General features: G+C 47.8%; 2 protein-coding genes and 1 pseudogene across 3 annotated transcripts; 2 read left to right on the plus strand and 1 right to left on the minus strand.

The window, feature by feature from the left end:
- Positions 1-3044: 3044 nt before the first annotated feature.
- On the minus strand, positions 3045-8911 carry LOC130863897 (cytochrome c oxidase subunit 4 isoform 1, mitochondrial). Of its 2 annotated transcripts, none has more exons than XM_057754232.1 (5): positions 8773-8911; positions 7739-7812; positions 4505-4672; positions 3959-4090; positions 3045-3268 (listed from the first exon to the last, which is right to left on the minus strand). In XM_057754232.1, exons 2-5 carry the CDS (start codon positions 7809-7811, stop codon positions 3132-3134), a joined length of 510 nt encoding a protein of 169 aa, XP_057610215.1. In that variant the 5' UTR covers position 7812; positions 8773-8911; the 3' UTR covers positions 3045-3131. The 2 variants fall into 2 exon arrangements, with proteins under 2 accessions (XP_057610215.1, XP_057610214.1); XM_057754231.1 differs by having other exon boundaries at positions 8743-8880.
- LOC130863487 (cysteine-rich protein 1-like) lies at positions 6043-6305 on the plus strand (annotated as a pseudogene).
- Positions 8912-8962: 51 nt separating the features above from the next.
- On the plus strand, positions 8963-25483 carry Emc8 (ER membrane protein complex subunit 8). Its single transcript, XM_057754181.1, has 5 exons — positions 8963-9337; positions 18568-18644; positions 20915-20984; positions 21485-21579; positions 21888-25483. The coding sequence occupies exons 1-5, from the start codon at positions 9116-9118 to the stop codon at positions 22045-22047; spliced, it is 624 nt and encodes a 207-aa protein (XP_057610164.1). The 5' UTR covers positions 8963-9115; the 3' UTR covers positions 22048-25483.
- Positions 25484-27365: the final 1882 nt, after the last annotated feature.

The raw sequence follows: 27365 nt of genomic DNA on the forward strand, positions 1-27365 counted from the left end.
CTGACTGACTGGCAGCCAGAGTGCTTCTTTATTTATACAGAATTTAGTGAGCAGGGACATAGTCGTGTTGTTCCAAAAAATAGATCATATCATTTTTGGTTTTGGACATGTGTTTCACTTCCTTTTGTTCATCTTAGTCATCATTAATAAGCTATGACAGAACAGTTATTTCTAATAACTTTCGCTCAAGTTTTGACATCAGTGATAAACAGTTATCTTTCATACCCATTTTTATTCATTAACCCCATAACCCAATTTTTATGAACCTAGAGGTATATGACAAGCTGTTCTCTGGTTAGTTGTTTTTGTGGCTACAAGAACATTAGATAAAAAAAAAAAAAAAAAACAATTTTCATGCCCTCCGGGCATACTGCCATGTCTCAAACAGTATATTAATATTAATGGTCAGAAATATCCTCAGGCCAAAGCTGCTGCAGTTATTATTCAAATTCTGGTGTAACACAATATTTACATCTTTATAGAATACTTTTATCATCTTTACACATCACTCTTTGCCCATCAGTGTTAAGTCTCTGTGTAGGACAGAGGTAACCAGCTAGTCTAACTTTGTTGCTGCCTGTGCCAGGCAATTGCCTGGGTGTATAGTGGGAAGAGACTTGCAATCTGAACCATGGTCAGCTCCTCTAGCCCACCGAATCTTGTTGACCTTTTTAGTTTACTTTGTTTTGATTATCTTGTTCCTGAGTAAGTACAGGGACAGATGTTTCAAAAATGTCTCATAGCCTCATAAAGAGACCTGTGGCTTCTTTACGTGTGTCACAACCTCCACGGTGTAAGGATAACTTCAAGTAGATAAGGTTATCTCCCTAAAGCAGGGGATGGTGTGCTCAGGACTGTCCTGGGGAAGCTTAGAAATAGCATTCCTGGAAAAAGGCGTAAATGAGTCATAAGAACTTTTCCATCAATCCAGTATTCCCAAATAGTACAAATATTAAGTCTCCCAAGTATGCAACAGGTGAGATGAAAACCAAAGGTGGCGTGGTGGCCATCAAGTGGCTCAGCTTTGCTGGATCTTTGTCAAACAGCAGTACTGGTTTTATGACTTTTGCTGTTCCCATCAGATATGGCTGTGCCAATACTGTGATTTTAATATTGCTTTAAAGATTTTGCTGGGGTATATAAACTGTAAGAACAAACTAAAGACAAGGGACATCAGGGTAGCAGAACACAACAGAGAAAGAATGGAGTAGAGCAAGCAACAGAAAGAACAGCATGAAGAACTAAGCTTTGGCCCTCAGGAAAGTTCTCGTGTGTCTGTCTGTCCAGTAATTCACCTACTTTGCATCTCCTCATGAGTTTCTCTGACTTGCTAAAGGCCTGCCATTCATTAGATCCTGACATGTTAAAACGTGTGTGTGTTTCTTTTTCACCAGTCCCAGAGAACTGAATTTTACTCCTCCATTGAAAAGTCAATTAAGTGATTAGCCCACCGACTCTGAGGCTCCCCTTCATTCCTGAGCTGCTGAGAGCTGGTCCCTACAGCAGCAAGTTCCGAGAAAGAGCCACCTCCACCCTATGACTTAGTCCTCCACTGAACACTACAAACACCACTGGGACCTGAATTTAAACAATAAAAAAATACAAAAGAAAAATGCAACCGAAAAACAAGGATCAGGTGCTTCAGTTTCAGTGAGAAACCAAGCCCCGCCTCCTCTACAAACCACTAACCCTGCAATAAGGTCCCAGTGAAAACAACCTGGACGAACTAAAGAATCTAAAACAATGACTATATGTGTCCAGACAACGAAAGACATGGATATGCTCTCAGAAAACAAAAGACAGAGACTAATGAAGATGTCAGCCTAAGATATGAGAACACAATTCAACAATGGCCAGAATGGCTGAAGAAAATCCAGACTGAAACAGTGCTGAAAATCAGAGCCAAATAAAAACAGGGCTGTTTTCTAGAGCAGCATGAGAAACTATAGCTGGGACTACGGCTCTGGGTTAGCTCACTGCATGCTGTCCAGAAAACCCAGGCCCCTCTGCTCAGACTCCTTAGGTCAATACCTGTTTCTGTCATTGCTGTGCTCCTCTAGGCCTACCTCTTGCTGTTCCTGCCACCAACCCAGGGTCACAGCCACCCAATTGCAGGCCACTCTTTGAGGATCTCTTCCATTCTGGACAGGGTCTCTGGTACTTACATGGGACAAGGTAACAGGTGTTCCCTAGGTGCTTGCCAGGGGCCAGGAGGTTGCTCATGAAGCCACGGATCACCAAGCTCCAGCTCTTTGCCATCTTATAGCAGAGGCTGGCTGGGCAACCATCACTCAACTGGGTCACACCCCAGCTCTGTTACCACATTTAGTTCTGTCAAGGTCTCTGTAACCCTGACTGGTTATCACCCTGCCTTGGCTTGAGTGCTGGATAGCAGAACACGCTACCATGCCTGACCAGCTGTTAGAACCCAGCCTGCTCTGCACAGTGGTTACCTCCCTTCAGTGGTGATAATTATAAGAGACGGAAAAACCCCAGGAGTAGTTCACGGCAACTTCTATATGCTACAACAGGATTCAACCATGAATGTCACAACTCAAATCTCCCAGGTAACAGGAGTCACACAAGTTTCATTTTTGTTGTTTTGTTTTCAAGACAGGGTTTGTGTAGCCTTGGCTGTCCTAGAACTAGCCCTGTAGATCAGGGCCTCACAGAGATCCGCCTGCCTCTGCCTCCCAAGTGCTGGGATTAAAGGTGTGAGCCGCCGCCACCCAGCAATTTGAATTTTATATACTTTCCCTCAAGACCCCCACTCAGAACATTTATTTACCCATCACAGTGGGTAGAAGCACAAGCCATGCAAGACTGGTGACCTGAACCTGATCCCCAGAACTACATCCAAATGGAGGGAGAACACCAACTCCAAAATTGTTCTGTCCTCTGCACGTGCATCCTGGCAACAAACACTTCATACACAGTAATGCAACTAGCAAAAAACTTAAAACCCTCTTTACCTCCACTATGAGAAACCTAGCATCTCAATTCATTTAGCAATTATCGAAGAATAAATCACACAGGCGTCACGTAAACTGGTCATTTATTAGCATGGACCTTTGAACACAGCGGCTTCCAGCATGCCGAGTGAGGGGAGGGGGCTGGCAAGCGGCGAGGTCTCACTTCTTCCACTCGTTCTTGTCGTAGTCCCACTTGGCAGAGAAGCCCTGAATGGGGTTGGCCTTCATGTCCAGCATCCGCTTGGTCTGCATGGCTACCCAGTCACGATCAAATGTATGAGGGATAGGGCCGTACACTGCGGTGCAAAATGACTATGTGAGGAAGGATGCCCTGCTGGGAGGACACAGCCCAAGCCAAGTCACCTGCCACTCAACCCGCTCGCACACAGGCTTTAATCCAGGGCACTGAGAATTCCTATCTCAGAACCATTCTCTGCTTGTGAAAGGTCAGCACGGAAGTCATTATGCATTTAGTTGGGCATCTTCCTTCTAGCTGCCAGTGGCAGACTCTGCAGGCTGGCTCAGCACACAGCCAAGGGGTGCCACTCAGAGGGCTGGCATCTGTTACTAATCTGCAGCCACACTTACTAGGGGTGGGCCTGCTCAGAATGTAACATAACCTGACCTAGAGAGAATGCATGTTAGAGAACAGGCAAGCCATAATGACCAAACAGTATGGCCTTAACACTCCAGATACTCAGGTACAGCCAGCCATGTAGCAAATAGGCTCCTCCTAGCTCCAAACACTACGAAGTCATCTGAGACTTATTAAGCCGTCCAGGGCTACTGAACATGGCATGCTGTACAAGCAAACCTACCCTGCCCTGCCGCAAGAATGGCTGGCCATACGGAAGGCAAGTTCTAGCTTATAACTGTTCCCATGACTATAGTTTCTCTATCCAACCTGGGCCTGGAGACCATGTGAAGGCCTCGAAGCACCAAGAGCTAGAGCTGCCCTGGGCCACCCCTTCTTCCTCTCCACTTACCATAGTGCTTCTCCCAAATCAGAACAAGTGCAGTGAAGCCAATAAAGAACATAGCCAGGCCCACAACTGTTTTCCACTCGTTGGTGCTCCTGTTCATCTCAGCGAAGCTCTCATTAAACTGGATTCGGTACACTGAACAGAAACATAAGCAGGGTAAAGAACTTGCAGAGGACTCAGCTCCTGTCCGGATCCCAGGGTCAGCACAGGCTAGGCCAGGACACACAAATGTGCACAAATCTGCCCTCACACACCAGCACATATAGGAGAAACTGCAGAGCTGACAGCATGCAAAGACCTCTGGATATGAGGTCAGCTTGGCTCTTCCATGCTTTCACACCACATGGAGAGTATTTAGTTGATCTTTTGGCAAAGCCTGTGTACAAGAAGTCGTAATCTCCATGGCCTGCTCCTCACCAGGGCTAAGACAGCAGCATCAATAGGGATACCCAGAAACTCAGCAGGGATATCTGGTCTAGCACAAGCAGTCACACACACATACACCTATACTTGTTGCTACTGAGTTTTCGGGCAAACCCTGATACTCACATTGGACTTTCTCATCCCTGGACAGGCTGCTCCAGTCTGCCTTCTCCTTCTCCTTCAGGGCCTTCTGGCTGGCAGACAGCTGCTTAACATGTGCCACATCAGGCAAGGGGTAGTCACGCCGATCAACATAACTAGGGAGAGCATAGTCTTCACTCTTCACAACACTCCCTAAAACACATTGGATGAATCTGAAAACCCATGTGGGTAGAGTCCAGGCAGAAGGGTGACTGCAGGTCAACGGTTAAATGGAAGCACTTAACCTAACCAAACCCTCAGGTTTATAGTCACCAGAGGTGGGATCAGGGCTGAGGGTTATTTTCTGGACAGGCAACTGGACTAAAAATGAAGTCCCAACTGCAGGGACTCATGTACAGAACATGAAACTCAAAAAGGGAAAGGCAGTTGCTGCAGGGTACAGTGATAGCCCACTGAGACTCCAGAGACCACTCAGAAACTGTGGGTCTGATACAAAAGGTGTCAATCACGGAGTCACCTACTCATTTGTTTATTAACGACTTACCAAGTACCTACTGTTCACTAAGGAGGCTGGCTCTATACATATAGGACTGTCAGCAAACAACTGAGCATTCCTACCTAACCATGCACTTACATTCTGTGAGAAACAAGCAAGACCTAACACACGGAGTCACACGCTAGGAAGGCACATGTGGCAGGATCCTGAACTTGCCAGAGGAGGTCGCCCTGGAAACTCCAAGGGAAGAATGATGTGCTCAATAAGCAGAGCCAGGTCAGTTCAGTTCTGCTTTCCTTCCAATCTACGCTCACTTAATACTCACCAAGTCAGCCCAAACTGAGCAGTGCAAAGAGCCAGAGCTGAGTGGAGGCTCTTTCTTGCTACTCCACTGCATCACGTGAGCATGCACCTGTGCATCCCACAGGACAAAGCTCAGGCTACAGGAAACAAGTTGGATTGTTCCCCCCATGGTTTCCTGCTGCTAAAAGCTCTAACTCTGCCCGACCTGTCTTAGGGACAAAGTCTTGCTGAAATATGTTACTCCCCATAAGCTCAGCCCCATGTCTAAACCTCCCAGATCAAAGCACAGGGGAGATGCTCAGAAAAAGAAAGGTGGCTACTGAACACTTCCACCAAGCTCAACACACCCCACCCTATTTCTCCAGGTATAAAACACTTGTACTTTACATCAAAGTAGCTGTAAATTAGAATGAGAATGTTCTAGAACCAACCTTGGTGATAATAGCACATACCAGCGACTACACTAAAAACAATGAGAAGCATGCAATCTAAGCGAATCAATATATTGTGTGAATTACAGTTCAGCTATTAGGCTGCCATAAACTCGCATGGTCTCAGAATACACTAGCCATAAAATGGCGTATTCTAGACCAAGAGTGGTTAACGTATTTTCTAGGTACACTTCAGAATTTCGTCCTTGTCCTTGGATCAGAGAAAACCAAAGGCTCACAAGCCAACCACTCTCTTAAAAGGAACAGAAGGTCCCGATCCCACAGCCTACTTCCTCCTAGATGCAGCCACTTGTGCAGGACCAGGTGCCACCATGCCCAAGTGTTGCAAGCGTGTCAAAGAAGTGTATTTGCTGAATGACCTCACTAGGTAAAGACTGGCATCACCCACACCTGAAGCGTGAGAAATATGGTAAGACGCTGACCTCTGGGGTCTATGCTGAGCATGAAAGACAAGCCCTACTGCAAGCAACCTTGCTACTCAGCCATGTTTGGGCCTAAAGGCTGTGGGTGAGGTGGAGCTGACAGTCTTACTTTCAAGCAGACCCAGGTTGTGGAAACCCTCTTCCCTGCCTAGGCACATGCCAGGTCTTACCCTTGGACATCAAGGGTTCCCAAAAGCCCTTCACACCCTAAAAGCTGAATCTTTCAGAGGAAATTAAAAAAATATTAAAAGGGAGACAGAAGCAAAGATTTTGAATTCAATAAGGTCACTTCTGTTCTCAACCAAGGTGAGTTTTGCTCAGCTTGTGAGATCTGTTAGGTCTCAGCTCCCTTCTGATTCTCGTAGTTACACTATGAAGACCTCACCTGACAGCAGTGCCCCAGTGGAGTTCCACCACATCCTAGCACTGTAAGCATATGCTATCCATGGAGGACTCCTATGAGGGTTAATAAAGGAAGGGTTTTCCTTTTCCAAACACCTTTCACTAATGCTCAGTCTGCGTCCACGGTGCCAGACTAAACCGTGAGCCTCTGGGACTCTCACTGTCTACCACTGCCTTCATCTCACCAGCCCACTCCACAACTGCGAGCTCCTTGGGGAAGGTCCACCTCTCACATTATCTTCTCAGTACCTAACACCGCTACAAAGAGTATGCTTCATAAACACAAAGCTAAAATGGTGCTGAACCAGGCTCAGAACTAAAATCTTGTGTGTCTGTAGATTTCAGGTGAGACAGCAGATGCTTAGACTTCAGGAGCTAGTCCATGATTGCAATGAAATCCAAACACAGCTCAGACCCAAGCCCACCTTTGCTTCCATTGCTTCTGTGATGGCAACAGAAGGGGACTTAAGAAGTTTAGAGTGGAAAAAGAATTCAAGTCAGATATGGAGACGCTCTCTAGAAGAGACAGAACTTTATATGTATGGTAATGCATCTTTAACCCCAGCATTCAGAAGGCAGAGCAAAGAACCCCGTGAGGTCAAGGCCAGTCAGAGCTACACGACAGGGAAGGAGGGAAAGAGGAAAGAAGGGCATCTTTGTTTAAAACCCCACCACACTTTTAGACATAAAGCAAAGAAAAAACAGCCACAATTCACAATCCCAGAGAACCTAGACAATAATGCGGACCCTAAGACAGACAGACATAGATCAATGTACAAGGGAAGTAGAAAAAGACAAGATCCCAATTGGGAGCATGGGGACCTTGGGAGAGGGTAAAAGGGGAGGGGAGAAAAAGGGAGGGGAACGAAGAAAAATATATAGCTCAATTAAAACAATAATATAATGATAATAAACAACAACAAAAAATAAAACCCTACCACAGTGTCTTAGACATAGGAGCAAAATGACATTAAGTTAGTCTATTTGAAAGTAAAAGTTCTTAGCTAGGCATGGTGGTACACGCCTTGAATCCCAGCACTTGGGAGGCAGAGGCAGGCAAATCTCTGAGTTTGAGGCCAGCCTGGTCTACAGAGTGAGTTCCAGCACAGTCAGGGCTAACAGAGAAATACTGTCTTGAATAACAAAACAAAACAGACAGACAGAAAAGTTTCACTTCACTTACCATGTGCTCGAACACACACCGAGGTGGAAATGGCTCTCTTGCCAATTAGGCTAAGTGCCCTTGCAGCCAACATTCTGAAAGACAAAAACGTACACTTCTAACAATGAAAAAACACCTTTTAGTGTGCTTCTTGCCATAGAGCACTTATGAGCTACATGCAACTCATTCTTCCAACGTTAAATGATTTTTTGTTGCTATGATTTCATCAGACTTTTAAGGCACAGGCTGCTGGCCTGTGTGGCTTGCACCCTATCCTCCTCTACCTCATAAGAGCTCGCATTACAGGCAAACAGCACACGCCCAGGATCCGTTTTTATAACTGATGCGGATGCACGAAGTGGTGCAGGATGAGTTGGGTTTTCTTAGTCTGCATTTACAGAGCGCCCCGGATCAAACCAAGGGCTGTAATATACGGCTTTGGCCAATGAATCAAAAACTCGGCTTCTTAAGAAACAATTACACAAAATGACTAAAATAGCGATAACTCGACGGAGCACACGGTGCAGCCACGAGCTGTTCCTCGCGCTGGCGTTGGAAACACCGCCCGCGACTGGATTTTACTTAAAAACGACTCGCGCGGAGACTACGAAGGGCAAGCGGAGGAGGGAGGAGGCCTTCCAGGCCCTGGCCCTCTTCCCGTCCCTGCGGCCCACAGGCGATCTCGATGACCCTGTCGCCCGCCCCAGCGACCGGAGCTGCAGGCCTCACTTCTGCACGGCCTCTCGGAGACACGCTCCCCGGGAACGGACGCCCGGGGCGGCAGAAACCGTAGCGTGACGTCAGGGCTCGGCTGGCCGCGCCTCGGGCCTGGTGGAGCGGGAGTGCAAGAAGCGGGCCAGGCCCTAGCCGAACTAGCCAGCGGGGACCCAGGACAACAGACCCGCCCGGGAAGCGGGCGCGCCAAGGTCACTGAGCGGCTCAAGTCCTGGTCCCGCGGGCGCCTCAGCGTCACCGCTGCCGCCCCGACGCTCCAACTCTTCGGCCCCCGGCCATGCCGCCCTCACCCGCTGTCAAAGGCCGACACCCGCTGTCACCTGCCACCGCTGCCCTAGCGACCGCCTCGACCGCCCTCTACACCCCGGCAGCTCGCGACCGGAAGAGCAGGGCCAGCACCGGAAGAGCAAGGTGGAGCCGCGGAGCACCGCGGGATCGAGGAAGCCCCGCCCACACGCGTCGGGCCGGGGGCGTGGCGCCGCAACTGTCGCGAAAAGCCGCGCGGGCCACGGGGCTCTCCGGCAGGCGCTGGCAAATACGCTTTCCGGCGGGCGGGTCGAGGCGGGAGGTTGCTAGTGGAGGCGTGAGTTTGCCTTCGGGTGTAGCGGGGTCGTGTTTTGTATCTTGGGGGCCTCCTTGGCGACGTGAGCACCCCGACTCAGCATGCCGGGCGTGAAGCTGACTACCCAGGCCTACTGCAAGATGGTGCTACACGGCGCCAAGTACCCGCACTGCGCGGTCAACGGGCTTCTGGTGGCCGAGAGGCAGAGGCCGCGCAAGGAGCATCCGCCGGGCTCAGGCAGCCACACTCTCTTCGTGGACTGCATCCCGCTTTTCCACGGCACGCTGGCCCTGGCGCCCATGCTGGAGGTGGCACTCACCCTGGTAAGCTCGAGGTCAGCGCGGGATTCTGGGCTGGGCGAAGTCTCAGGTGCCCTTCTTTCGAGAAGCGTCTCCTCTTGGGTAAGCAGAGTAACGTGCTCTCACGGTTTTGTAAAATTACCAAGAAACCGAGTGTGGTGTGCATTCTTCAAACCAGCGCTCGGGACGTGAAGGTGGGTGGAGCTCCGTGAGTTCGAGGTCAACCTGGTCTACGTAGAGATACCAGTGATAGTTAACACTACATTTAAAGTTTAAACTAAGCTTGAGAGACCAAAAAGAAAAAAAAAAAGCCTCAAGTATGTAAACCCCTAGCATGGCTGTACCCTGTATCCCACCCCAGACGGTGAAGACTATTTTTTAAATCCACTGAATTTGCTCTTCTAGCAAGCTAGTAGGTCATAAAACTCTTCCTGCTTTTGTAATCAAACTTGGCTTTCTCTGCTCAAAAAATAGACCCAAAATTATAGCTTTGTGATTTTTGCCTTTATAAGCCCTGGGCTGATAATAGCTAGGTGCTGCGTCTCGGGCACGCGCTCAGATGCAGACCTGATGCCCGTGCAAGTCAGTCCTTGTGCCAGTATCTCAATCAAAAGCTCCCCAGACCCATAACAACTCTGCCTCAAAAAGGTAAATAAACAAAAGTTGAAGTAAGCAGTAACCCCCTGAAGAGACTTTAGCCTACCTGAGCATGGCCACCATGACCCTGGAGGCTGAGTTTGCCCTTCTCCCCCATTCCCTCTGCCTTGCTAAAGACTGTGAGATTCCATTCTCACAGCTCGCCTGAGCAGCAGCACTCACCACAGCTCCGTTTACGTCTCAGAATGAGCTCTGAGATGAAACAAGAGTGGGCAGGGGTGACGTGCTACTCCTGGCCGTCCCGCCCCCCGAAATTTTCTAAATGTGTAGCCCAGACTAGCCTTGAACTCTCAATACTCTTCCTGCTCAGTTCCTGAGAACTGGGACATGAACAAGCATGCCTTGCCATCTGTTCATTTTGTTTTTTTGGAAAGGGTTTCACTTTTGTAGCCCTGGCTGGTCTGGAACACTATGTAGACCAGGCTGGCCTCCAAAATACAGAGGTCAGCCTGCCTCAGTCTCAAGTGCTGGGATTAAAGATGGTGACCACTGTGCCTTGCTCAACCTTTTCTTAATTTACATTACAACACCAAGGGAAATGTCCGACCAACTATAAGTGTCTTTAGGTGATTGTCTTAAATTTACTGAGCATATTTTTTGAGTATTTTGTTGTTGTTTTGGTTTGGTTTTGGTTTTTTGAAACAAGTTTTCTCTTTAGCTTTGGAACCTGTCCTGGAACTAGCTTTTGTAGACCAGGCTGGCCCCAAACTCACAAAGATCAGCCTGCCTCTTGTCTCCCAAGTGCTGGGATTAAAGGTGTGTGTCACCACTGCCCAACAATTTTTTTGAATGTCTTAAAAAATTATTGCATGTATTTTGTTTTTAAATTTTAGATTCTTGGGGGCTGGACAAATATGTGGGTGATATTTATAAACTCATGAATTTTAGTTTCTGAAGAAGTGTACTTTTGGTACCTGAAGCATGGCTGAGGATTCCTGTGCATTTTCCAGGTCAATCTTGTTCTGTTAGCAAAGAAGTTGCGGGTGACTTAATGTGAACCTGGCAGGGCCCTGCCTTCAGTAGTAGGGCAGGTTTCTCAGGCTCTCCACTAAGTGTGATTACAGTGGGTTGAACCCAGGACTGGGTTAGACTTGGATCTGCAGTGGGCCGACAAGCTCTATACAGAAACCAGCAGCTAATAGAGGGGTTGGGGAGGTGGCTGAAGCACTTGCTGCTCTTGAAAGGAAGAGGTAATTCCTAACACTCAGGTCAGGCACCTACAACTATCCCCAGATCTGACCGCCTCTTATGACTTCTGTGGGCATTGCACTCACATGCCTCTACCCACACAAGAGGCAGCAGATTGCTAAACCATAGCACACGCCTTTAATCCCAGCACTCAGAAGGCAGAGGCAGGCGGATCTCTGTGAGTTTGAGGCCAGCCTGGTCTACAGAATGAGTTTTAGGACAGCTACATAGTGAGACCATGTCTCCAAAAAAGAAAGAAAGAAATGTAAAATAAGATTTTTTTTTTCCACCTAAAAAAAAAATCAGTTCATCCAAGCCTGGGGGTTAGGATAGTCAGGACGTTTAAGCCAGCCTGCCACCCCATGCTTTGTGACCTGCCCTGGGGCCTTTACAGGCACTAGGAGGTTCTGTCTTTCTCAATCTCCACTTCAAGCCCAAACCCACTTTTCAACTTTTAGCATCAGGAGTTCATTTGACTGTCTTAGACTCTTTGCACCAAATACTCTGCCTACTCTCTCTTAGTGCTACTCTCTGCTGTGTCCCTGAGACAGTGTGGGGCCTCTGAGGCCCGTCGACTGTCCTCCCTCGGGCTCTTTGTTGAATCCATCCTTTCATCTCCTGCCAGCCTCTAGTCTCAGACGACCCTCATCCTCTGCAGCAGGCTACAGTTCCATTTGAAGACCTGCAGTCTGACAGGACCTCCCCAGACTGGTGTTCTGTCTGTCCCCAGGATGTGGCCCCCATACCCACTTCTTTTCCCTCCCAAACACCCCCCCAACTGTCCCCACTACTATTCCTCCTGCAGACACCCCTGCTCTGAGTATTCTCCCCCACTCAAGCTGGGACTGTCTCACTAGTCCCCATTGCAGCCATTAATTGAGTTTATTAAATTTGTGGTGTTACTTTTCAACCATGCAACCTTGCACAGCAAAGGCTGTGAGAAGTCTCTGGGTTTGAAGCCTGCTACTGTTAAAATACGGCTGTGGAAGTTTTAACAGCCGCAGGACCCATGCAGCTGTGTCTATGAGACCCCCCCCATCCTGGTGGCTCCCACTGCTGGGGAGCACACACTGGAATGATTGTTGAACATGGGAAAGCTCAGCTAGCCAATTCCTAACATGCAGTCTGGCAAAGGGCAAAGTGAGAGTCCTTTAAAAGGATTTCTATTATTATTTTCCATTTTTAAAAGAAATCCTTGCATTTCTGGGTGCTTTTCATTTGTTTAAGTACTTATGCCTATTATTTATCCTCAGCCCTTTGACGTAGGTAGTGAAGGAATTACCTCTAATAGAAAAAAAAAAAACATAAAAGTGTTGGTGGGGAAATTAGCATAACCCTGTTTCTCTAAGCCCGTTGTCTCTTTCTCGTGCTGCTCTGGGCAATTCTCTCTGCATTCTGCTCGGATGACTTTCTTGCTTACCATGGTGTGATTTCAGGCCACTGTTCTACCTGCCGTCTCCGTTCCATGCTCCACAGCTGTTGTCCCATCTGCCCTGGGTGTTCTTCCTCAGCATATGACCCCTCTTCCCTGCTCATTAGCCTCCCAAGCTTCTCTTTCAAGGAAAAGTCACAGCTGACCTGAGAAGGAAACTCAGGAAAACTCAGCCAAGGCCTGCTTCTTGCTTCAAACAGGGAGTTTTACTGGATTACCCTCCGTTTGGTCATGTGGGATCAGGAGGGAGGGAGACGCTTAGCCTTGCCCATTCTCCTGTTGTTATGGAGTCAACCTGAGGTAGATGGTGATGCTTACATAGAATGTTAGCAGGCTTGCAGAGAGGGGCTACCTCTGCAGAGTCAACAGGAATCAAGGGGTTGACCCTGGCCCCTCAGCAGGTCTCCCATATGACTGGCTCGGAACAGCATAGAGGACATTGAGCAGAGGGGGCAGGTCACACCCCGTAATTGCTTTCTCCTTCCCTGTGAAGGATATGGTGTCTGTATCAGTGCTGTGTTTGCTGCTCCTCTAGTGGTCTCTCAGACTCCATGGTAGGGTCCTGGGTTTCAGACAGCCATGCCAAGAAGATGGACATGAGCAGAGGTCAGCTTCAGGGTTGTGCTTTGTCATGGCCCGCTTAGGAGGGGCAGGTTACTTGACTGTGTGCCACTACTCTAGGCTACCCCCGCTTTTCATAAGACACATGGGCTAACTCTGGTCTGAGGCTTCTGTATTCCTGGACACTGCAAAGCCCTGTCCAACAGCCTATCCCCATCCTCACTCATCTGAAGCTGCCCTCGTCCATTTTTCTTTATTTTGCCTTATTTACTTAGGGGCCAGAGAGATGACTCCATGTTGAGAGCACTTGCTGCTCTTCAGTGGACCCAGTTCGGTTCCCAGCACCTATGTCAGGTGGCTCACAATAGTTCATGACTCCAGTTCCAGGAAGTCTGACGCCTCTGGCCTCAACAGGTGCCTGCATTCCTGCACACATACCTACACATAATAAAAAGTAATAAGTCTTTAAAAAATAAATTTTTATTTTGTGTGTATGGGTGTTTCCCTTCATGTATGTTTGTGTACTCTCTGCATGCATGTGGTACTTGTGGAAGCCAGGATATCAGAAATCCTCTAGGAGTTACATACAGTTGTGAGCCACAGCTGCAAGTGTGAAGAAGTAAACCCAAGTCCTCTGCGGGAGTAACCACTTGGTCCTCTCTTTGGCCCTTCTTTCCCTGTTAAAACATGTTTCCCTGTCTCTGAGCTCTGGTGGTGCAGGGTCTGTTCCTCGGTTAGTGGATAGGCTATATGCGGGTTTGTGTTGGTGGAGACATGTGCACAATGTAAAAAATTGTTGCATTTCCTAAAGCAAAGGTGGGACTTTTATGGCCTGGTTTGCTTTAAACCTCCCCACAGAGTCTAGAAGTTCTAGGTCACAGCATTATTTCTCCCACAGATTTGGTTAGGTTCCTGGGATTTTCATATAGGCCTGTGTCGTCAGCAGATATAGGGCAGGTTGAAGCATCTGTTAACATTTATCACAGGTATCAGTCCCGTGTCAAGTGCTGTCTATGCCCAGGTTCAAGGTGGTACCATGTATGTTTGAGGCAGATGTGAGTCCTGGACCTTTTGGCCAAAGAGCCAGATTAGACTGCTCACTGAAGGCTGATGCCGTGTTGTTGGGGAGTAAATTTGCATTGCACCCCAGTAATAAGTACAACAGAGTTGTGGGCGGAGAGATTGTCTCTGCTTCTCTGTGTCAGACCAGAGTAAGAATAGGGATTGTTAAACAAGTCAGTGGGTAATGTGTGAAGGCAAACAGTCAGGAAGATGTGACTGTAGGCCCAAGAAGGCTAGAAAAGGGGTGTCTAAAGCTCATAGAAAGAACCAGCCTTGTCATGGGATATCTTATACACTGTAACAATTTTGTCATAAGTAAAACATTGGCCAGTAGCCAGGAAGGAAGTATAGGTGGGGCAATCACACTAAGAGAATTCTGGGAAAAGGAAAGGCAGAGAATCAATCTTCAGTCAGACACAGAAGAAGCAAGATGCCTTACTGAGAAAAGATACCAAGCCATGGGGCTGGAGAGATGGCTCAGTGGTTAAGAGCATTGCCTGCTCTTCCAAAGGTCCTGAGTTCAATTCCCAGCAACCACATGGTGGCTCACAACCATCTGTAAAGAGGTCTGGCGCCCTCTTCTGGCCTTCAGGCATACACACAGACAGAATATTGTATACATAATAAATAAATAAATATTTTAAAAAAAAAAAGATACCAAGCCATGTAGCTAAACAGACAAGAATTGTGGGTTAATTTAAGTTGTAAGAGCTAATTAATAATAAGCCTGAGCAACTGGGTGGTGGTGGTGCACACCTTTAATCCCAGCACTTGGGAGGCAGAGGCAGGTGGATCTCAGTTCGAGGCCAGCCTGATCTACAAAGTAAACTCCAGAACAGCCAGGACTGTTAGACAGAGAAACCCTGTCTCAAAAAATCAAAATAATAATAATCATTATAATAATAATAAAAATAGACCTGAGCTAATAGGCCAAACAGTTTATAATTAAGCTTCTGTGTGTTTCTTTGGGACTGAATGACTGCAGAACCGGGCAGGACAGAAACTTCCTACACAGCCTCATCCCCGTTGTAGACCTGAGATGATGAATTAACATTGTTCTGTGCCACTGTGTTTGAGTGTCTTGTTTCAAGAGCAATCAGTGGCAAACAAGCAGGCCCTGAAACAAGGGGAACTAGCCCTAATGGCTGAGAGAGCTGGCAGATGTAGGGTCACCTGCAGGAAGGGCACGCAGGTCGGCTTTTATTAGAAACAGCCAATGGATCACTTACGTTTGAATTAAGGTAAAGGTGCCAAACCCAAAATTTGGAACAAGGCCCACTGATGCGGTATGGGGATAAATTTGGGGAAACTTGTAGGGAGGGACAATTCCAGCACCTGTTCCCTTAAGAGGAGATGGCAACATGTGACTAATTCTGTGGGGATTTGTGCAGTGGAGCCATTATAAATGTTTGGGGACATAATCCTAATCGTTTGGGTGGATGACCAGCATTTTTAGGTGGTTTAGTGAGCTCTGGTTTTGACCCAATATGGTAACTCATGAATTCTCAGGAATCTGGAAATATTCCACATGTGATTCAGGGACCCTAAGACTAGACCTGATATGTCAGCTTTTAGTCATGATGGAAACTGAGACTAGAAGGAGAGTCCAGCATTTAAAGCAGATTTTAAACACACATTTTCTAGAGACAGGGTATCTCTGTGTAGTTCTGTCTGTCCTGGAACTCACTCTAGACCAGGCTGGCCTGGGACTCAGAATCCACGTGCCTTTTCCTCCCAAGATAGTCTTTTTTTTTTTTTTTTTAATATTTATTTATTAAGTATACAGTATTCTGTCTGCGTGTATGCCTGCAGGCCAGAAGAGGGCACCAGATCTCATTACAGATGGTTGTGAGCCACCATGTGGTTGCTGGGAATTGAACTCAGGACCTTTGGAAGAGCAGGCAGCGCTCTTAACCTCTGAGCCATCTCTCAGCCCCCCAAGATAGTCTTGTTGTGTGTTCCAGGCACCCACCCTGTGCTTTCAACAGCTTCTGGCTGCCACAGCCGCCAAGTGCTAAGACCACAAATGCATGCCACTATGTCCAGCTCACGTTGTCGGGCATTGGGTTTTTATTTAAGATTTAATTTGTGTGAGTCTGCCACGGGCAGGCGTTAGACCTGCAGAAAGCTAAATCAGATTGACAAACTGTATTACAGAGCAGGCAGCTCTGAAAATATCTGCTGCCTGCCCCTGTTGGAAGCACATGCAGGAGACTAAGTGTGCTACGCTGCAGAGGCGTGGGTGTATTTACACCTGCCCCAGGTGCCCATTTATGGTAGAAAGCTTTGACAGGCATCACTACCAAGTTGCTAAGAACTTACTCCTCTGTCTTATAATCAGAAATGTCTTGGACCACATACAGGCACATCTGTGAGGTGTCTGGAATACCTCACAATTTGCCATCGATATGGACATACTCCATTCTCAGATTAGTGCTATTAGTCATTTTAAAATACAAGCTTCCTCAACAATAGAGGTAGCCGATTACTTTGCTAAGTCGGGCAATTTTGTAAAGCATAATTCCTTATGGGGCTCTTTTAAATCTGGGGCTCCTCATAGGAGTAATCATTTGCTCTTGTTTTCCCTTCTAGTCATCTTCAAATGTTTAGGATTTGCTATGCATTCCGCCCAGAGAAATATTCATGTTTTTCGGTTAAACAATAATTTTTAAATGACGAGCAGTGGTGGCACTCACCTTTAATCCCAGCACTAGGGAGGCAGGGACAGGCAGGTCTCTGTGAGTTCAAGGCCAGCCAAGTCTACAGAGCTAGTTCCAGGACAGCTAGGCCTGTTAACAACACAGAGAGACCCTGTCTCGAAAAATCAAAAAAAAAAAAGAAAGAAAGAAAGAAAAATAATAATAATAAAGGAGATACAGCTCAGAGTATAACAAAGCTATTCTGGGTGCATCCTGGAGATCAGAGCCCCGGGAGGGGTGTCTCCAGAATGTCCCTTGCAGCTGTGTTTCTGCTGTGTTTGGCATGGTGTGATTACTGTATGACGGGATCCCACTGTATCGAGTACAGTGTGATTGTTTCCTGGGAAAATCTCACTTCTCACTGGGCAGTTTACTTGCAGATCATAATGAAGATGCCTTTTATAAAAACAGTAATGATTACTTAGATCTATGAATTAATTGAACTTTGAGTTTATCTAAGATACAGGTGGTTAAGACAGTAAAGATGATTAGGGAAATGATTTAGGTTATTCTCCAGTTGCTCCAATAAAAGATACAAAGAAGACAATATAGGCTAACCCTTTGTTAGACGTGAGACCTACAGAAGACCAAAACAGTAACAAAGAAGTTCCGTGCACTATAGATCCATGAGTTCTGCCTGTGGAAAAACAGGCTGGTGATCAGAGAAAACAATTCTGTCCCTACAGCCAGGGTTTGGCCTGAGCCCCTCTGTCATGGAGCTTACAGAATTAGTCACAGGCCCTGGTGTGCACCTCGAAAAAACCAAGTTGTGAAAGGAGAGTAAATGACCCTGTTGTGTAAAGGAAAATAGATGGCGGACTAGCCATTGTTGAATGTTTCTCTGGAGTAGAAAACAGAAATCTGTTGCACTGAGACTGCAGACTGCGGCCTGCCAGGACAAAAGGAGCTGGCTGGACTATACTCGGCTTGCTTAAAACTTTGTTAATCGGTTATAAAAGAATCGTTGCTTTGGGGTGAAGAACATATAACTTGTGTTTTTACTGTGATTTCTTCTTACGTAAAGATTTTAATTTCTTTTTGAAAAATATGTGGCTTATGGCTATGAAGTAATCTTTTCATGCATAGAAATCTTTGTATTAGGAGGTATAAAAGGGATCAGAGAAATAGAGAAGAGGAGAGATGTAAAGGAAAACATCGGAAAAGAAGGATAAAGAGGATTAGGGGAATGTTCAAGGGGAAACAACTGGAGAGACAAATAGGGCAGAAGAACAGACAGAGAAAGATAGAAAAAGAACAACCAACAGGCCCTCAGAAGAAGTCTCCTGTGTGCAGCTCTGTTGACACCACACCTTCTTTGCAGTTTCTCTGAGCTTCTGAAAGCAGGTCTGCACAGCAGCACCACAGATGCTGTGTGCTTTAAAGAAATGGGGAATGACTCAAGATGCCTCCCTCTCCCGTCCACACGGAACTGCTCTGTGCTGTCAGTTGCCAAGGACCCCAGCTGCTGCGCCCAGTACAGCCGGTCTAGGAGGACCCTGCTTCTGGACCCTGCCCTTGTACATTTCCCTGATGCTCGTTTCGTTGTGGTCAGGAAAAATGCAAGGGCTGTTTGGAGTCTGGCTTGTCCCACGTGTGGTGGGGCTGTCACTGGGACCTGGTGCTAAAGTCGTTTTTCCCATTTGTGTTCCTCTCAGATCGACTCATGGTGCAAAGAAAACAGCTATGTGATCGCCGGCTATTATCAAGCTAATGAGCGTGTGAAAGATGCCAGGTACGGGTTGCACACCTGTGGATGGTGGGGTTGGAAGCCACGGAGCCATCCCTGAGGTGCTTTTGACACCACCACCCCCCCCCGCCCCGCTTAAGTTTCAAAGCTTGTGTAAGCCCCCACTCGCTTTATCAGGTGTGTGGGCAACTGGCCAGATAAGTAGCTAGGAATTCATCCATGGCTCCTCTGTCATGCAGGGAGGGAACTTAAAGAGGGGGAGCAGCTGCCAACCCTGCTTGTGTCCACCAGCCTGTTGCCTCTCCAAAACAGGAGGCTGTGGAGTGGAAGGCAAAGTAGCTCTCTTGCGTAAGTAAAGTGGTTTGGGATTTGGAACTGTTAGAATGGGACCTTTGGTAAAAGTGTGGTCTTTGGCGCCTTAATTGGCACCAGGTTCCTGCACCAAAGATGCCACCACCTCAGCTCTCTTTTTTTTTTTTTTTTTTTTTTAATATTTATTTATTATGGATACAATATTCTGTCTGTGTGTAAGACTGCAGGCCAGAAGAGGGCACCAGACCTCATTACAGATGGTTGTGAGTCACCATGTGGTTGCTGGGAATTGAACTCAGGACCTTTGGAAGAGCAGGCAATGCTCTTAACCTCTGAGCCATCTCTCCAGCCCCCACCTCAGCTCTCTTGAACAGGATAAGTTAACTGTCTGCTGTCTGCTTCAGACTGGGTCCCAAGGCCGGGCGGTGGTGGCGCACGCCTTTAATCCCAGCACTCGGGAGGCAGAGGCAGGCGGATCTCTGTGAGTTCGAGACCAGCCTGGTCTACAAGAGCTAGTTCCAGGACAGGCTCCAAAACCACAGAGAAACCCTGTCTCGAAAAAAAACAAAACAAAACAAAACAAAAAAAACAGACTGGGTCCCAAGAGCCTAGCAAAGGACACCTTCAGTCAGGGCAGCTTAAGGAACTCATGGACACTACTCCAAAGGGGTGGGCCATAGATAGAATTCAGGACCTGTGTGCAGGGACCAAACAGGTGACAGCAGCCTCCATCCCTCAGCCCTCGAGGGCCATCGAGGAAGAGCTGGTAAAGAAGGCCACTTCCAGAGGAGCAACATCCTTTGGCCACAAGACATGGCCAGTGGCCAGCCTGATAGGGAAGGGAGGCCCAGATCAGTCAGTATTGATGTCCCTCTTCCATGCCCTCTGCTGTCCTCCAGAGGCTTCCTTTGGCTGCAGCCAGCTAGAAGCCAGGGGCAGCTGGAAAATACCCACAGAGTAAGTACTGGGGTTTTCTTGTGTGGTCGGATGGAGCCAACAGACCCCAGTGTGCTTCTCCAGTATGGATGATGGGGTGGCCCACGGGCTCTTCTAGAAATAAAACAGTGAGTTGGAAAACCCTCACAACAGTCACTGATGAGGCTTAGGAGTATCCAAGAAATGTGCCCATCTTATCCTTGGAGGCCTACATCCAGACAGTCTTATTAAGTAAATTGATTGCAGCTAGATGCTGGGCTCATTGAGTACATCAGGGCACCTTCTGGGACCACCCAAAACCTGTAGAAGCCCTGTGCTCAGGTCCCGTTTCTTCTGCCACCTCTTGTTCTCTGTGCCTTCTGGCCCTTATTCTGCCTCTGGGTGGGTGACAAGTACTGTCCAGCCTGTTACAAAAGCTGCTCTGGAGAAGGCTGTGGATGCCACACAGCTAGCTCTGTGCAGAGCCAAGTGGGCCCTTCAGTCGACCTGTGAGGACCCTGAAGGAAAGCGGCTACAGCAGCTAAAGTTCAGACCTACCCAGCAGCATGGCTAGAGAAGCTTTGTCAACATGAGATACGAGTGTCATTCGTTGGTCAAACTAGGATGGCATCAAATTGAAAGCTCACGGCATAGAGAAGATGTGAAATGACTTAGAGTCCTAAAAGTGGCTTGGTTTAAAAGGAGGATTTGGTTGCCAGGGCCCTGAACCTACTGAGTAGCAGGCATGTAGAGACTCAAGCTCATATAGTCCACAGCCCAGCGGGTCATCAGCCTGCCCTAGGCAGCACACCATTAAGTCCCAGAAGAAGGAATAGGCCCCGTCCTTTTAGGAGATGCCCTCAGGGTCCCCTCTCCAAGAGCTTGCTGGAGGAGTAAGGCCCACTCTGGCAATGTGCTCCATGGTCCCAGTGGCATTCATAGCCCCCAAGTCATCTCAGTGAGCCATTCACTCAGTTGGCTCCATTGTTGCTTGTCAGTTCAGGTGTTGGTCAACTATACTGACAGAGGACCTGTTTGATGACTCGGTTACAGTATGTATGGTAGAACTCATGGGTCCTTCTCTACAGCCCAAACCAGGTGGCAGAGAAGGTGGCCTCCAGGATCGCTGAGGGCTTCAGTGACACTGCACTCATCATGGTGAGTCTCATTCCTGCTGCTGCTTAAGCTTCCCTCGTGTCCCAGCTCCAGGCCTCAAGTGTTCCATCACTATAGTGGGCTGGGTACTACTGCAGGCTCAGCACTACAGTGGCAGGGACCACTGAGAAAAGCCAGTGTATCCTAGGGAGTCGGGGAATAGCCTATGTAGTCTTAAGAGTGAGGACTGGGCAGTCGGTGATGGTGCACACCTTTAATCCCAGCACTTAAGAGGCAGGTGGATCTCTGTGAGTTCGAGGCCAGCCTGGTATACAAGAGCTAGTTCCAGGACAGCTAGGACTGTTACACAAATAACCCTGTCTGGGGGAAGAGGAGGAGTCTAGTTGTTGGAAAGGTGGGGAAGTGCCTCACACTCACTCTGCAACACAGAATTCTCTTGGTGTGAGCCTGTCTGTGCTGTTGGTGCTGCTTGCATAGGAGCCCAGGAAGGTATTGCTCTTCTCAGCCCCGTCCTCATGCTTGTCACAACCTCATCTTCTCAGGTGGACAATGCCAAGTTCACAATGGACTGCGCAGCACCTACAATCCATGTCTACGAGCACCATGAGAACAGGTGGCGATGCAGAGACCCACACCAGTGAGTGCAGTGCCCTCCTGCAGGGCCTAGACTGTAGGGCTTCTATGAAAGACGGGGTCTGGGTGGTACTTGCTGGTCTCCACACGGACCCATGACACCACACTCCTCCTGTGTTTGGTTTGATTTCTGATGACATGGATTCTTCAGGCATGTCCCTCTAGGTTCTTCAGTGCCCTGTTTGGAGGGGACCTGTCCATTAACAAGTGTCTTGGGTCCATCCTTACGTGTTTCCCAGCAGCTGCTCTGTCCTTAGCAGCCTGTGTGGTCTTGGGGTGGGTATGAGGCTGATGCTGCTGTCTGCCCTACAGCGACTACTGTGAGGATTGGCCGGAGGCACAGAGGATCTTAGCATCGCTCCTGGACAGCCGCTCCTATGAAACACTTGTGGATTTTGATAACCACCTGGATGACATTCGGAACGACTGGACAAACCCTGAGATCAACAAAGCAGTTCTGCACCTGTGCTAGACGAGGGCCACCACAACTGACTGGACACTGCACTACAGAGAAGAGAAAAACCTATTTTTAAATTTCGAGTACTAGTGGACTAAGTCTGTGGTGTGTGCCTTGGAAGGGGAGTCCAATCGGCATCCTTCAGGGCAGGGTTGTGGAGAGGTGTAGGCCGCCTAGGCTTTGGGTTCTTTTTCTGTGCTGCCCAGTCCTGCCCATCAGAGCTCTTTCTGCTTGTCCCGGTTGTTCCCATTAAACAGTTCTAGCCTTTTATAATCTAGAAAGGGTGCATTTCCGTCTTTATTCTGGTGAGTGTGCAAGGCATTACGCAGCCTCGTGGACTGTTGGAGCATCATCTTGATCAGCCAAGTTGGTGTCAAGGCTAGGAGCTGTGGGCTCCACAAAGCTGCACAGGGGAAAGAGCCAGCACCGCTGCCTGAGAAACCTCACTCTACAGTGAACACAGCACATTGGTAATGAGAACAGAGATGCGGTGAGGAGAGGAAGCTGAGCCCTTGAACATTCCCAAAACCTGACTCAGCTGCTCTGGGTCTTCAGAGTGAGACCTGCTTTGTATTTAAAATAAACAAAAAACAAACATACAAAAAGAAAAGAAAAAAAAAACCCAGTGTCCAGTGTCTCTGGGATGTCCCAAGCAATGTGCTTGTTAGCTTGGATCATTTGACCAAGTGTTCTGACCATCTTAGGAAATAGTAAGAAGACTTTTGGTGCATTGTGTGTTGTCCTTTGGACTGTTTTACACAGAGAAATAGTGCCTTTCCTTAGGCTTCATGAGGCTGGTGGCAAGGGTTGGTGACAGCATTCTCCCCTTCATTCCAGCAGCTCTTCTTTTTAACTGTTTTGTTTTGCTCTTGATTTTGTTTGTTGGCTGGGGGAAGTACTTAGTTTCGGTTGACTGAGAATATACCTTTGCCATCCTGATTGACTTGGTTTTGGCTATGCATGGGGAGGAGCCTGGCCTTGAACGTGCAGTGATCCCTCTGCCTTTGCTTCTCACTTACTGAGATCACCACCCCTCCCGGCTCTCCTTAACCTTTCAAACTGACCTTGTCAGTTCCTGAACTAAGGAAGGTTGGGACACCAGTCCCCATCCTTCCTCACCCTCATACAGAGGGCTTTGCAGGCTCCTCTGTATTTGAGGACAGCCGTAGGCATGTGCTCTCCCCTCCACCCCCCTCCAACCCCTGCCTTGCTTATTTTTGAGATGGGAGTTTTTGTGCTAGAGCCGGAGTTGGGCAGCAGCTCACAGTTCTTCTGTCCAAGCCAGGTATGGTGCCCATGCCTGAGTCCTAGCACAGAAGGGGAAGATCCCAAGTTTGAGTCCAATTCTTCGTAATGAGTTTCAGGCCAACTGTAGAGTGAGAACACGTTCTGAAAACGAAATCTGAGTGCGGCGGTCACCTGCGTACCTTGTCTTCAGGGACAACTCCCTTAGAGCTGCGGCTGACAAACGGTTCTGTATAACTCGCACATCAAAGAACAGGAACCTGAGGCAGGAGCTGAAGGAACTTACTAGGAACTTACTAGGCTCGTTCTCTGAGGTTCAGCCTGCTTTCTTACATGATTCAGACCATATGCCTGAGAGTAACACCACTCAGTGGGCTCTTCTACGTCAATCATTAATCAAGAAAATAACCCACAGACTTGTCTGCAATCTAATGGTAGCAATTCTTTAATTGAAGAAGGAGGTGACTAGACTATATCAAGTTTGACAAAACTAACCTGCAAAGTATTTGTCAGGATTCTCTAGAGAAATGGGAGTGTTTTTTTATTCTATAAATAATATATATTTATGTAAAATGGGATTTATTAGAGTCACAGGTAATGATCCAACTATTCCAACAATATCTGGCAACCAGTGGATAATTCAAGAATCCAGAGTTCAGTCCTCAAGACTGGATGTCTCAGTTGGTCTTAAGTATACACTGAAATCACAAAGAAGTAGGCTCTAATGCCATTGAAAGAATGAACTTGCCAGTGTGGGCAAGGGTAAGCAGGCAACAAACAAAAGCTTCCTTCCATGTTCTTTATATAGGCTGCCACCAGAAGGTGTGGCCCAGATTTAAGGTAGATCTTGCTATCTTAAATGATAAATCAAGGAAAATCCTCACAGATGAACCCAGCAGCTTGGGGTTCAATTAATTCCAGATGTAATCAAGTTGATGACCAAGAATAGCCATTACAAGCAGACAGTTGTCCCCTGTCAACTTGACATATAAACAGCACTATTAAACCATAACCTTTCTGTTCCTGTTTTTTTTTTTAATATTTATTTATTATGTATACAATATTCTGTCTGTGTGCACGTCTGCAGGCCAGAAGAGGGCACCAGACCTCCTTACAGATGGTTATGAGCCACCATGTGGTTGCTGGGAATTGAACTCAGGACCTTTGGAAGAGCAAGCAGTGCTCTTAACCACTGAGCCATCTCTCCAGCCCCCTTCTGTTCTTGATTATCCCCAAGTTGCTTTGGTCAGTTGTAGCACAGCAATGGAAACTAAGCTAGGACACCATTAACAAGTATAGTAAAAGCTATCAATATAAAGTTTTCTTGCCGGGTGGTGGTGGCGCACGCCTTTAATCCCAGCACTCGGGAGGCAGAGGCAGGTGGATCTCTGTGAGTTCGAGGCCAGCCTGCTCTACAAGAGCTAGTTCCAGGACAGGAACCGAAAAAGCTACGGAGAAACCCTGTCTCGAAAATCAAAAAAAAAAAAATGCCGGGCAGTAGTGGCGCACGCCTTTAATCCCAGCAGAGGCAGGCAGATATCTGTGAGTTCAAGGCCAGCCTGGTCTACCAGAGCTAGTTCCAGAACAGGCACCAAAGCTACACAGAGAAACCCTGTCTCGAAAAGAAAAAAAAAAATTAAGACCAGGTGTGGTGCTTGTTTTTAATCCCGGCACTCTGGAGGCAGAGACAGGCAGATGTCTAAGAGTTCTAGGCCAGCTTGATATACATAAATCCAAGACATCCAGGGCTGTGTAGAGAGACCCTGTCTCCAAACTAAGAAAGTCAAGGATACTGTCCAGGCATGATGGCATACGCCCATAATCCTGACACTCGGGCTGAGAAAACTGCCACAAGTTGAGGCCAGCCTGGTCTATATTGTGAATTCCAAGACAACCTGAATCTAGAATGAAGACTCAAAAAAAAAAGAAATAAAACTAATATGGAAAAACAGACAACAGCCTCATCGGAAACTGTACAGCTAAGGAAAAGCTGACTACTAATTTAAGGGTGTGGGAGTGTTTGCTTAAACAATGTGTGTCCAGTGCCCGTGCAACAGAAAGTAGTTTGGAAATCCTGGGGAAGTCTGTACGGCCAGCAAAATGGCTCAGCAGATAAACGCACCCTTCAAGCCTGGCAGCCTGTGTTCTGTGCCTGGGACCCACATGTTAGAAAGAGATAGGTTGTCCTCTGACCTCCACACGTGCACATAACTGATAAATGTTATCGTTAAAGCCTTTGTGTAATTGGCATCATTTTTTCTAGGAGCTTATTTTTCTCATGTCTGGAGAAACTTATTTCCGTATGATATTTCCCACTTCATGCCTACTTCTGTCGCTTGCCTTTCTGAAACGCCTGCTTTGGGCAGGATCTGTATCTCAGCTTTGGCAGAAAGCTCAGTGGAGTGCTGCCCTGCCAGCTCACAGAAGAGAGCATGAAAGGGTGTGTGTGTGTGTGTGTGTGTTGCACAGAATTGGCGCTAGAGATTGAACCTGGGGCCTCATAACATGCTCATTGGGCTTTCTACCCCGTGAGCTAAATCCCCAGCCCTGTAAATACTTCATCTTCAAATTGGCTTGCAACTTCTCATGTGCCTGTGATATCCTCAATGGGACCGCTGTCATTCCTTCAAAGCTGTTTCTGTAAGCCTCCATCCCCGAAGACTAGCTGCCTGGAGAACCACTCCTTGCAGGTTCCTGAAAGGCTGCAGTCTGAAGTGCTCACTCTGGAATCAGATCTGGAGCAGTGGCAGAATGGCCAGGGATCGATCGACTTCTCTGTTGCCTCTGCTTTCCAAGCAGGCAACACCAACCCAGCTGAGACCTGACCCGTACTGGAGGTAATCCTTGGCTCAAACTGTTGCAAAATGGAATAGCATGCTATGTTGAGTGCTGGCTGCGAAAATTCCAGATACCTTCATAAGTCTAATGAATTAGACTTCCAAACACCTGTGACATCCATGGGCAAAACCCCCACCCATCAGGAGGAACTAGGAGTGGGAGTCAGCCTCAGGATCATCCGCACCTCCATGTTCTGTCACCTGCCCCTGGGAGGGAACTGGGTATTTGTGAATTGGATGCATCCTTGAATACTCTCTGGACTTGTGGCAGGCTTTGCCTCTTTGGGTGATGGCTTAGAGCCTGGCAGATAGTGCCAACAGCCCTATAGTGCTCTGGATAGTCCAGAATGGGTTAGGTGAATCCCATTTGCCACATGACTCTGTGGCCCTGAGCATTTTACTGCCCACAGCCCTCTGATAACATCCACCTACAGGGCCATGCGCAGTGGAATATATTCAGGTGGCGTTGAGAAAGCTTTTAGCTGCTAAGTGTTTTAACATTTAGAATGTGTCACTGATCAGATGCATCCAAGGGCACCACCTGGCCATAGACAGCAGTCAGTACTGAAAGGGTAAGAGGATAAAATATTCAAAAGCTGGCACAACTTTGACATCGTCCCACCGTTTCTATCAGCTGCCCCTTCAGCTAGTGTTGGTCTTGTCTCCATCTACAGACGGGGACACCAAAGCCTGCTCAGCCTGCAAAAATGACTTCTTAGGTTCATACAACAGTAAGTGATGGGTGGAGTAGAGGGTTTGAGCTGGCCGTGCCTCTACCAGAGACAGTCAGTAGCTCAGTGCTGGCTTGGCATGCGTGAGACTCTGGTTCAATACCCTGTACTGCAGAAAACTCTCTCCGCACTCGGTTCCCTTCTCACCCCAGCCCAGTCCGCGTACCTTTATTACAGAACCAACAGGAAATGAACGGACAGGCACTCTTCTGCCCTCCCCTTCACTAATGACTTAATAGTAGTCAGAGCTGCAGCAGCCTTGCCAGCCCAGAGGTGGAGAGCAAGGTGCCTGCCTGTGTTTGGGCCCCTGTAGGAAATGAGAGGTGTAGTGGGTAACAGTCTCTGCTCCAGCCCAGGGGATGGAAACATAGGAGACTGGGGCCCAAAGCCAGCCTTTGCAGCCAACAGAGCCACAGTTGGTTTTGTTTGGTTGTCTCCTGTGTAGTGCAGAACGACTCAGCCCTCCTGCCTCTACTTCCCAAATACAGGCGTGCCTGGCTGGCCCCTGATGTGCATCCGG

Source organism: Chionomys nivalis, chromosome 21, assembly GCF_950005125.1.
Source record: "Chionomys nivalis chromosome 21, mChiNiv1.1, whole genome shotgun sequence".
In the NCBI taxonomy this organism is placed as follows: Eukaryota; Metazoa; Chordata; class Mammalia; order Rodentia; family Cricetidae; genus Chionomys; species Chionomys nivalis.

Coding starts and splice junctions, on each gene's coding strand:
- LOC130863897 (XM_057754232.1), bottom strand. CDS start 7,811: ATGTTGGCTGCAAGGGCACTTAGCCTAATTGGCAAGAGAGCCATTTCC. Junction 4,091..4,504: donor CAGGGATGAGAAAGTCCAAT/GTGAGTATCAGG, acceptor GTTTCTGTTCAG/TGTACCGAATCCAGTTTAAT. Junction 3,269..3,958: donor GATTTGGGAGAAGCACTATG/GTAAGTGGAGAG, acceptor TTTGCACCGCAG/TGTACGGCCCTATCCCTCAT.
- Emc8 (XM_057754181.1), top strand. CDS start 9,116: ATGCCGGGCGTGAAGCTGACTACCCAGGCCTACTGCAAGATGGTGCTA. Junction 9,338..18,567: donor TGGAGGTGGCACTCACCCTG/GTAAGCTCGAGG, acceptor TGTTCCTCTCAG/ATCGACTCATGGTGCAAAGA. Junction 18,645..20,914: donor GAGCGTGTGAAAGATGCCAG/GTACGGGTTGCA, acceptor CCTTCTCTACAG/CCCAAACCAGGTGGCAGAGA.